The following is a 12,747-nucleotide window of genomic DNA, read 5'->3' on the forward strand; positions in this document are numbered from 1 at the left end:
CAAAATACTGTTACAAGTTTCATGCATTTTTGATAATTCACTTTCTATTAGAGATTGTTGACATACATGTATGAAGTGTTTCAAAGCTTTAAAGCTATACCATGACATATGATGTTTTGATAATTGTTTTCAAAAAAATTTAAATCATACATTTGCGTTAAATTTTGTTCTGTGTTATTAAAGCTGTTTTTAACTTTTGTATATTAACACTTGTAATATGTTTGAAATACCATTAATAATATATGACCTGTCTAACGTTGAAGCTCATCCAAAATATTGTGATAAGACTTGGAACTTTGTAACTTACATAAAGGACTTCCTTTGGTTTTTGTCAAGAAATTTACATTTACAACGCCAAACAGAAGATTGTGTTCTTGTCATATGGAATGCCATGTGAAAAAACTGTTTAACTATAATAATAACAGATAGGTAGTATTTTCAACGTGACCATTCAACTTTCTGTACCTGTGTTTACTTTCCAGCGTAGAATTAGTGTATGCCCATTGTGAAGGACTCGTATATATGAAACGATGCCTTCATTACTCAAAAACATTTATCATTACTGTTTGTTACTATAAATAGACCTTATTTTACTGTTTACCTCTGGACAATGGCCTTTCAAACTGTTATTCAAGTCTTGCACCGAAATAAAGTTAAAGTTCCCACTTTTTGATCGACAAAAATGTGTTTTGTTTGATTTCTTGAAACAATAACACGTAAAGAAAGTGTGAATTGGTAGACAAATAAATATTTACACATAGATTCATTGACTCTTGCTAGTGTGACCCTAGTTTCATGATAGATAAAAAGAAATATTAAAGATACATTCTATCGTGGCTTAAACCTTTCATATTAATCTAGATACATATGGTATGCCGATAGAACATTAATTGCAAAAAGTGTTAGATATCAAACAAAAAAAACTTTTATCATTGGGACAACCACGAAACTAACGTCAACTGTTTATACAAAATCAGAATTTTATTGTATGACGAACATCGTCCTTAGTAAAGTAATTTTCAGATTGAGCAGTTCCAACAACTGATATGCTGCAATTTGTTAACGTATTGTTATAACTATCCTTGAGTGCATTACCTTGCAAGCAATGCATCCAAATAATTTATCGGCCTATACAAACGCTCATAATAGCTAGGCCATGAGCTAGGAGAGCCCCACATGCAACTTCCCCCTCCCCAAACCTCCGAACCAATCTTTTTTTCTGATTATCACAATAGAACAACAAATACATATCAGGAGAAATAGTCCAATATATGTAGTAATTTCTACGCAGAAAATGAAAAAAAAAATGGGATTTTAAGTATTGTTTTCCTATTTGGCTTGACGCAGCACAAATGTTTCCAAACAACAAACTATTATTTATCTTATCACTTATTTGGACTCTTACCAATTAATAATAACAGCAGCAAGAAAAGGAATCCAATGTCAACATTGCATAAGTTGGGATGAACTTCCGGTTATGACATCATCAAGATGGCCGTCATCTCGAATTTCACTAAAAAGAGAAAATGGTTATAACATTGACATTTTACAACTGAAGTAGACAAATGATGTATCAAAATGATCACAATAGAAAAAACAAATACAAAGACAAATGTATATATATCAGGATCAAATAACATAATATATGGATATGTAGGCAGAAAATGGAAAAAAAAATCTCAAAAATGGTATTTTTTAGCAAATCTTTTATATTTGGCTTGACGCAGAACAAAATTAATTATCTCTTTTTCTACTCATATTGAGCATACAGCGCACCTCATATTTTCTTACATCTTTTAACAACTTACTAGTGCTTCTAAGTTCTGCTACATGTAGTAGCAGTATTATGGTAACAATTTTAAACGTTGTGCATACAGGATGAGGTACAAGTTGTGAAAAAAAATCTAATAGTAATATTCTCCTGATACACGTGTGCATTTGGTATGTAGAATAAATACTTTACAATGAAATTTTGGATAAAGCTATATATAGTTAAAGTGAATAGTCGGGCAAAGAAAACCAGTCTAAATGCGTTCATTGGCCTTCCAAAAGTTCTCACATATTAATACGACGGTCAAGTTCTGCTTAGTTTCCCAGTTCTGACCATTAAAGTAAAGAAAAGTTGAAAGCATTGAAAGCGAGGCTGCGTGGAAATGTAACCAAGGACATAGTGAGCCGGGAGGACGTTTTAGAATTTCCATACTTTAAATCAATTTCTTCGTACGCAGACAGATTTTGACGAGAGATTTTATTTTTCCATTTCATAAGAAATTATACTGCATACATTCACACCATTTTTACCGACTTTAGCCATCCTTGCCCGAGCTATACATAATTAAGATAAATACAAAATAGAAATTAAATTAAAGTGAAACATAAATGAAATGGGTAATATCCTTCCTGTAAGCTGGGCTGGAAAATTATATTGAGATTCTTAATAATTTGATTTATTTTCACTTTTTTTTTCAATTATTTATGTTATTTATTATGTTCCAATGTGTCAATAAATACATGAATCACGCCGATGTTCAAACTTTTCATTGGTAAAACGGTGAATAATTATATGTTGTATATATACAGTTTTGTCAAAAAAATACCTCAATAAATACATGTACATGTACTTTGAATGTATGTGCATTAACGATACTCATCGTTTGAACAATAACTAATGTTTAATCATATGTAGGTATACATGTGTATAATCAAAGTCCCAATATCTGTATCTGTCTGATTTTTTTTCGTGATTTAGAAGAATGCTGAAAAAAAACCCTTGTTGTAATCCATGCGGGAAAGGATGAGCGATAATGATTCGAAAACTTTTGATAAAAATCAAAGAAATATTGAACATCGCTAGATGGTCATATTTGGTCAAACGATAATACAAATAAAATAATGTTTTGCTTTTGGTATACACACCTGTGTATTTGCAGAAACGTAGATACATATGTTTCTAGTAATAGGTAAAAAAAATAAAAAAATAAATGATATAGGCAGGTTTAGTGGACTAGCGCAATCAGTACTTCATCCATATAGAGCATACATGTACATTTCATTTGTAGTGCCGTGGAGTTTTTTCGGGACGCAATTAAATATTTTTAATGTTTTTATATTAAATAAAATAATCAGCTCATACTTTTCATTGGTGGTAATGTTGTACAGTAAGTAACTTTTATCACCGAAGAAAAATTCTAATTTGTCTGCTCCTGAAGTTTTTGATAGTGGAAAAAAAAATATCATTCGTCAGCGGTGTAGCATCTTTAGAAGTAACAATTTTGCTAGTAACTATGCGAAATCAATTATTTAAGCATTAAACGACAATTGTGACATCACAATGATAATGACGTTTTGATAAGCGATTGAAGTTCATTGTCTATATGACTGCCTACTGCACTTGGAAAGTTTACATAGTGGGACTGCAATGAAAATGTAAATGGATCACATTGACAAACACCTAAGAACGTTGAAAAAAATGTGTACAGTAATAAGTTATGTAAACATTGTATGCTGAAAATGGCAAAACATACATTACTTTCTTTAAACAAAAGTTATCTAGTTCACTATAACCTACCTATATTATAGTTTGTTGTTTTTTATTGTTTTTTTTTTTTTTTTTGTCTATAGCGCATGCCTTAATTTGTTGTATAGTTCTCATAAACAATAATTAATTAATGTATATATATATATATATATGTACAATTGATATACTTAGCATTGTATAAATCAAAGCACGATACAAAACACATGATATCCAAGAAAAAAACATATATCAATGTACATGTACACTGTAGATGGTGTTACTTTTAAAGGTATTTTTGCCATTTTTTACATATTCTGCAGGAGTTATTCCCCCTCTCACATAAAATGAGTTGGAATGATATTTCCACTCATATCAATGTCATTTGTAAATGAATACATGCGTTCGATTATTTCCTTGTAAATTTAGCGAATGAGTGCCATCATATATTAAAGCGGTTGTATCTTAGAGAATTAGCATAAATGTAGACATCTTTTTTTTAATATTTGAAACGGTGTAAGCGACAGAAGATAATCATGTTCAATGAAATTCTTGTTGTTAAAGCATTTCAGCGAAGCGTCTGGTTGATCAGGGCTAGTATTGCCAAGGCGATAATCAAAATGGCAGACAAACCCAAACATCAACCTCCCCATGGGATGGAACCATATGATTTATCCAAGCCAGATGATCTGGGGGCCTTATCACAGGAACAGCAGGAAAAACTAAACAAATTTAAGGTTCGTTGAAATTAAATTGAATAGTTCAACTTAACCGGTAAATCTTAAATCATCTTCAACAAGGTTACCTGTTTACAATTTCACGGTTCCAAAATTTGTAACTTTGTTTTCATGTCTGTCAAAAAAATCTCGTTGTACATGTACAATGTGAGTGAGATTTGCAATTATAAATATATAGCTAAACAAATTATATACACTATTCATTATTATGTACAGCACACTGCTACACATGGTTATGGTGTTGAATCAATTCATCAAATAATGTTTACATTTTTCTGAAACATGAAGCACATGTAACGTAACAGTACACCACTAGTTACATATAGGCCTACTGTAGAGGTTGACTTTAATGAACTAAACGCATGTGTAACAAAAAAAAAAAAAACCACAAACAATCAACTAGTTTTCAATTTACATACATGTGGTTACTCTTGCTATGTACATTTTGAATTGCGAAAGGGCATCAAAGGCATTGCCGGCGATGTCAAATCTGTTAAGCGTTTGGGATCGGGTGATCTCCTAATAGAGGTTTTCCGCAAGCAACAAGCGGAGAACCTCCTTGGAACCACCAGTTTTGCCGGCCTCAGTATGTGTGTGTAAAACCACACTCATCATTGAATTGCAGCAAGGGGGTAATCAGGTGCCCAGCCTTGCGCAATGACAACGAGGCCGACATACTGTCATACTTCCAGGAGGAGTGCATTCCGGTCACGTACGTGAAGAGAATCATGACCAGAAAGAGTGGGAACTTGGTCCCAACACACACTTTCATATTGACATTCGCAACACCGTTACCGCAGAGCGTAACTGTTGGTTACCAGCGTTATGCTGTTACCGTCTACATTCCAAATCCATTGAGGTGCCGTAACTGCCAGAGGTACGGCCATCATGAGAACAACTGTAGACGGAAAATGGTATGTCAGTACTGTGGCCGTGAAGGTCACGATGAAAAAGACGAATGTGACATTGTCAACCGTCACTGCGTCAATTGCAGGGGTGACCATGCTGCATCTGCTCGCACCTGTCCCGCCTGGACTCGGGAGAGGGAGATATTACGGGTCAAATATACCCAAGATGTCTCTTTCCCCGAGGCTAGGAGGATAGTCGAGCGTTCAGACCTGAATGTGGCAACCTATGCTCAGATCACCCGCGCAAAGACGCCTGTTGACAGTGTCACCGTCAAACATGCGTCGGTCCAGGCCTTGGTTGACAAGCCTAACTGGGACAATGATGTCCCAGATATGGCTGATGCTAAGACCTGCAAAATAATCATGGGGGACCCGAACAGGTTCAAGTCTGGTCTATATAAGCCCCAACACAAACCACAACAAAAACCACAACAAAAACCACCTGGAGCTAAAACGCCAATCCCACCGGCGTCTCCAGAACTTACACAACACCAAACACCGAACATTAGAAAAAAAGTTACTGCCGCTCGTCATAGACGTGCTACATCTTCACTGTCTATTGACGTAAAAAAACTCCCTGAGAAAGCCAAGCGACCAGCAAATACACCACCGCAGGAGCAACGCCAGACAAAAACCACCAAGGTAAAGCTGGCGAGGCTCCCTGCAATAAACAACAAACCCAGTAAGGGATCAGATGACCCTATCCTTGGACGGAACATCTATGATGTTCTATCGGACGACAGCGAGTTTGGTGACAACACATTTATCGCCACCAAACAACCTACTTCAAGTAGTCCTGTCGGTCCGACAAACTATCCTCAGGGACCAACATAGAGACAAACACTATCATACAATGGAACATACGCGGATTTAAAGCGAACATAGAAGAATTAAAACATCTTATACAAACAAAAAACCCATCCATATTCTGCCTTCAAGAAATAATGCTGAAAGACACCATCAATCTCCGACAATTTACACTATACACCAAAACTCAAACAACAGGTGGCCGCCCATCAGGTGGTGTGGCGGTGGCGGTGCATAAAAATGTTCCTCACAGACACATTCAGCTAAATACCACCTTACAAGCTGTTGCTATAAGCGCAACTCTTCACCGAAAAATAACAGTCTGTTCTATATATTTACCTCCAAATACTCCATTTAGTTGTGATGAACTGAGTAACATCGTATCACAACTACCAGTGCCATATATTATCATGGGTGACTTTAACGGTCATAATAGCCTCTGGGGCTCCCCAGGCACTGACGATAGAGGTAGACGTATCGAAGATTTTATTAATAAAAACAGCTTATGTCTTTATAACACCAATGCCCCAACATATTTACACCCTGCCTCTGGCTCGCTTACCCACATTGATTTATCGTTGTGCCATCCATCAATTCTTCTGGATTATGATTGGATGGTCAACGGTGATCTCTGTGGGAGCGATCACTTTCCAATTATACTTAAAAACATAGGGTCACCAAAACTTGAGGAGCCTATTCCTCGTTGGAATCTACATAAGGCGGACTGGGTTCAATTTAAAAATTTGTGCGCAGAGGAGCTCATTGAGGATAAATTTTTGAACCTCGATGACCCCATTAGAATTTTCACAGAAGCGCTCACTTCTATCGCTACAAAAACCATACCAAAATCCGTGCCAAAACCTACAAAGTTTCGTCTCTCAAATGATTCATTTATCAATAGATCTGGTAGAAATTCCGCTCTGAGGCGGTACTTGGCTTCGCCAACCGTCTCAAACTATAACAATTTTAAAATTTGGAGAGCAAAAGCTCGAAGGTCTATCAAATCCGACAAGAAAAGTACTTGGAAAGAGTACGTCTCAAAAATTAATTCCAATACATCTTCGAAGAAAGTTTGGGAAATGATTGGAAAAATCAGTGGGAAAAGAAAAGCAACACCATCCTCCCACCTCATTAACAACAAAAAAATATTTTCTTCAAAATCCGAAATAGCTGACGCCTTTGCCAAAAATTTTGCTAAAAATTCATCCATCAAAAATCATTCCAAAAAATTTCAAAAATTCAAAAAGGAAAAGGAAAAGAGACGTCTTAATTTTAAATCCTCCAATAGTGAAAGTTACAATAGGCCTTTCGAGATACCAGAATTGCTCGAGTCCCTTGAGAAATCAAAGGACTCGGCAGCTGGACCAGACGAAATTCCATATATGTTTTTAAAACAATTACCAGACTCTTCACTAAAATGTCTTTTAACTATATTTAATCAAGTTTACTCTTCTGGCAAAATTCCTGAGTCTTGGAAGGAATCTACTATTATACCCCTTCCGAAGCCTGGGAAAGATGCTACTGATGTCAATAACTATCGTCCTATTTCATTGACGAGTTGTATTTGTAAAACTCTAGAACGTATGATAAATACCAGATTAGTTTGGTTCCTGGAATCAAACAATATTTTAAGTCCTTTGCAAAGCGGCTTTAGAAACCGCAGGTAGACCACTTAGTTAGACTAGAAACATTTATACGAGAAGCATTTGCCAAGAAAGAACATCTTGTGGCCGTATTCTTTGACCTTGAAAAGGCATACGACACAACTTGGCAATATGGAATCATGAACGATCTCCATGATATCGGTATACGTGGTAATTTGCCAAAGTTTATATCAAATTTATATAAATGCTAAAAAAAATTTATATTTATTTTATATATAAATTTATATCAAATTTTATATCTGACAGGCATTTCAAAGTTCGAACGGGTTCAACTTATTCAGAAACAGAAACACAGGAGATGGGCGTCCCTCAGGGTGGTATCTTGTCCGTCACACTTTTTGGACTAAAAATTAACAGCATAACCAAATGTCTTGGCCAATCTACGGAAGGGTCTCTATTTGTGGATGATTTCTTGATCTGTTACAGATCAAAAAACATGCACACTATAGAACGGCAACTACAACAATGTTTAGGCAAATTACAAAATTGGGCTGACGAAAATGGCTTCAGATTTTCAAGATCAAAAACTGTCTGTATGCACTTCTGTCAAAAACGAAAACCACACAATGATCCTGACCTCACACTCAATGGAATTAAAATTCCAGTGTAGTTGAACAAACTAAATTTCTTGGACTAATATTTGATTCGAAACTGTCCTTTGTTCCACATATCAAACATCTGAAGGATAAGTGCTCGAAGGCGCTGAACATTCTACGAGTTCTTTCCCATTCTGATTGGGGTGCAGACCGTGAAATGCTTCTACGTATCTATCGGGCACTTATTAGATCAAAACTTGACTACGGCTCTATTGTCTATGGATCGGCTCGCAGCTCCTATCTACAGATGCTTGACCCTATACAGAATCAGGGACTGCGTCTGGCACTTGGAGCTTTTCGAACAACACCTGTGAAGAGTCTCCATGTGGAAGCTAATGAGCCATCTCTAGACGATCGACGAAAGAAATTATCCTTACAGTATGCTGCTCAACTGAAATCCAACCCCAAAAATCCTGCATTTAACCTTGTATTCAATCCACAACACCAAGAAATATTTACACAAAATCAAAAGCTCATACCAACATTTGGCATCAGAATTTCAAAATTTTTGCTGGAACTTAATATAACTTTCGACACCATTGACGAGTACACCGTATCGGATGTACCACCATGGCTCATTCAAACACCTGATATCAATTTATCTCTACATGAGAGGGCAAAATCCAGTGCATTACCCGAAGAACACAAATCCACCTTTCGGGAGTGCATTAGGGCTTTCCCTGACATGTTCAGATCTACACTGACGGCTCAAAAGATGGTGATAATGTTGCGGCAGCATGCTGTACATCTAATCACTGCTCCTCTATCCGACTCCCGGATATTGCCTCCATTTTCTCTGCGGAAGCTTGTGCTATCGGTCTGGCGCTTGACCATATCGAAGAACACCGCATTGAAAAGGCAATCATCTGTTCAGACTCTCTTTCAGTTCTTCAGGCTTTGAAATCAAGAAGCCCTAGAAATACTCTAATCCAAAATCTTTTAATCCGAACATTTCGATTATCTTCTAAAACTCAAATTACTTATCTCTGGATTCCCAGTCATGTGGGTATAAAGGGGAATGAACAGGCTGATGAAGCAGCTAAGACTGCTCTTCGCCTAGCACAAACAGATTTGAAACTACCATACACCGACATCAAACCTTCAATTCAGTCAGCCATCAAACACCATTGGCAACAAAGGTGGTCTACCAAAACAAACAATAAACTGTTTAAAATTCAACCTACACTTAATCCTAAACTGTCCAGTCGGAGAGACCGCAGAGAGGAAGTTGTACTCTCTCGGCTCCGAACTGGACACACATATTTTACACATTCCTATCTATTGAGAGGGGAGGATCCTCCTACATGCCATGCATGTGATTCTCCTCTCACAGTGGAGCATATTTTATTGCATTGTATTGATTTTAAACACATACGAGATAAATACTACGATGTCTCCGACATGTACACTTTGTTTCATGCCGTGAGACATAATCGTATTTTTAATTATCTCAAAGAGATCGGTATTTTAAGCAAAATATGAACGTTTTCTCATCATACATCGTATCAACTCAACATTTCATCGTTTCATCAACATTGTGCATGAGTTTTCTCATGTGTTTTAGCCAAATTTATTTTATCCCATGCAAACCTTCTTTTTTTTATCAAATTAACGTTTACAATCTGTGTTTTAGTCCTTACTTGCTTTTTCTTACCCTGAACTTTTATCCTGATATTAATGCATGACTTGTAGTTTGGCCCTAAATGACCTTAGTTGTCGATGGGCCGTAAAACTCAAACAAACAAACAAACAAAAACATTTTGAATTGTACTTGCATGTACAATATAACAATATCATATATGAATACCAAAAACATGATTGCGTTATAATTATTCCTCATTATTTGCTTCATCATGATAAGGTAAACTACATTGAACATCTAGGCATGTACAATTTATGTACATTAAAGGGACAATTCAGTCTAAGAGAACATTAAAATTTGTACATATATCGGGAAAAAACCAGTTCTAATGGAAATTAGATCAGTCGGTTTTACTGCAATATGCCTGAAAAGCCCATGGTTGTGACATGTGTGTAGATGTTCAAACTCGCTCGCTGTCCGCCATTACACATTGTGGTCGAACTTCTTGTATGCCGAACCCATGTCCCCTGTTCGTAGAGTAATGCAACTTTTGTCTAGAGCTGCTCAAATCGCTCTGAGAGTAGTGTGTTTACCTTATTAGGTCAATTGTCTTGCCTAAGAATCATTTTATCACCTTCTCAGTGGTTATGTAGTTTATTTGTTTAATGTGCGTGACTTTGGCTCTGGTATGGGTACAGCGTCCATATTGTAGCTGCTTAATCGTATAGATCAACGATTTGATATTTCAACGATATCAATTAAGATACTAAACAATGACGTGGAATTTGTCAATATTTTATGTTATATGTTTCATAAGAAATATAGAACAATACATTTATGCCATATTTTGCTTCTTGCTTATGTAAAATAATTAGCCTCAGTGAATTGTCCCTTTAATTTATATGAGCTATAAAGTAAAAAACAAAAAAAACACCAATATATAATTAAATTAAATGCACATGCATGTCAAACCATCTTCTAAAGTTGAATGAATTAATCATCTTCTTTACTTCAGACACAAACTAGACTTGAAAATGAAAAGTATCTACGGGACCACCCAGAGGTTGAATGTCTGATAGCAGGTTTCCTTGGGTAAGATGACTATTGAGATATGTGTATTTATGTACAATGTTATCAATAATGATTTTGATAATAATTCTCTCAGAGGTTTATGTATTTCCTATTCCGTATTTGCATATTGCAGAGTTATCTGCCCTTGCTGGTCAGTTAGGTATTGCTTGTGACGTCATGTGTTTGTGAGTGTAACGTCATACTTTTCGGAGAAAACGGCATGAATTATGCTCACAAAATAAAAACGTAACAATCGATAGCTACCCGCAAGGGAGCTAACTCTTTAATATGCAAAGACGGGATTCATAAATGGAATTCCCAATAAGTTTTAAAAGAAACAGGCTATGGTCATTGTCACTTGTGATGTATCTACACATGTACAATGTATTCTTCAAATGATTACATATAAAGATTCACTATTGGAAAATATCATGTACTGTGATTTAAAACCATGAGCTCACATTGTTTCATTGTAACTATTCTAATTCATTCGTGTCACAGATCTGTATATTCAGATTATAATTCTGTGAATAATTAGATTGCATGCATGTTTGTAACCCTGAAACAGAGTGCACGATTTACAATCAATTTGGTACCTGCCTCTGCTGGGGATCGAACTCGGGACCTCTGGATTACAAGTCTAACGCTCAACCAAGCAAGCTAAAGAGGAGTTATCCCTAGCTGAGCAATACATTGCAGCTAGTATTGACCAGGGTTACATGTTAATTGTAGATATTTGGTTCTTTTGGTAGTGATGTTTTACGGAACCGCCCAGACAATATTAAAGACTTTGCTGCAGGTAAGAATTTATTTCATTAACAGAAAGATTCCATATTTCCACAAAACATAGTGATCATCTGTCATGTCTTCATTGAAAACAAATGAATACATTAGCCATATAAATTATAAGTAATTGTGATGGTGCATATGTGTATGTTTTCCTTCCCATCATATATGTTATGAGTCCTCTGAAACACTTCTTTTTATATCTATCTTCCAGTACCTTTTTACTTAAAAACTAAGGAATTACAACGTCAATCCAGTACAATATTTTTTCATTTTTCTATGTGCATTGATTATTTTATTAGTCATTATTGTAACAGTTATGACACTTTAAGCCATGTGTGATATGAATGTTTTATTTTGTGGTTCTTTTTATGATATTTCATTTCATTTCAGATTATTTCACAGACGAAAAACTCCCCGACACATTGGAAAATCAATTACAAGACCGACAGAACAAGTTCAAACAAAACAGAGTTTTGCAGAAACTTTAAATTCCCTCCCTTCGTTCACTCACATTGTTGTATAGTTTGTCATTTTTTTAATTTAATGAAACTGAAAAAATTGACATTTAAAATATGAAATAACATTGTTCAAAATATATTTTCATCCTAAAAGTAGTATCCCCAGGATATTTTGCATGATCATTTGTGAAACATGCATTCATTTGAAGAAATGCTTGATTAAAAGCTTTTGTTTAAGATAATATTGAAATTTTAATATTTTTTATGTCAAAATATTGCAACATTAATTGTGATAGAAATGTATTTCTTCATCAATGATCTTAAGAAAACTTCAACACTGTATCTACAGTGTATAATAGAATAAAGATAATTTCAGTAGATATAAAAAATTACTTATATATTGCAAATTTATATATATATACTTACATTGCAAATAATTTTTTTACAAAAGATATTTCATTACCATCACAACTTTTGAGTACAGAAGTCTTTTTTTTTTTAAAAGTTCAATTCATGATGAACATGTACATATAACTTGCTTTACTTTGATACTGCTTCCAAGGGCAGATAACTCTGTAAAGTACTTGATACCTTCAATATTGTCAGCATCATTTTTTTCTG

General features: G+C 35.3%; 1 protein-coding gene across 1 annotated transcript; it reads left to right on the forward strand.

The window, feature by feature from the left end:
* Positions 1 to 4,092: 4,092 nt before the first annotated feature.
* On the forward strand, positions 4,093 to 12,569 carry LOC138333926 (RIIa domain-containing protein 1-like). Its single transcript, XM_069282590.1, has 4 exons — positions 4,093 to 4,251; positions 10,824 to 10,900; positions 11,632 to 11,678; positions 12,059 to 12,569. Exons 1-4 carry the CDS (start codon positions 4,135 to 4,137, stop codon positions 12,154 to 12,156), a joined length of 339 nt encoding a protein of 112 aa, XP_069138691.1. The 5' UTR covers positions 4,093 to 4,134; the 3' UTR covers positions 12,157 to 12,569.
* Positions 12,570 to 12,747: the final 178 nt, after the last annotated feature.

This window comes from Argopecten irradians, chromosome 10 (genome assembly GCF_041381155.1).
Source record: "Argopecten irradians isolate NY chromosome 10, Ai_NY, whole genome shotgun sequence".
Classification (NCBI taxonomy): Eukaryota; Metazoa; Mollusca; class Bivalvia; order Pectinida; family Pectinidae; genus Argopecten; species Argopecten irradians.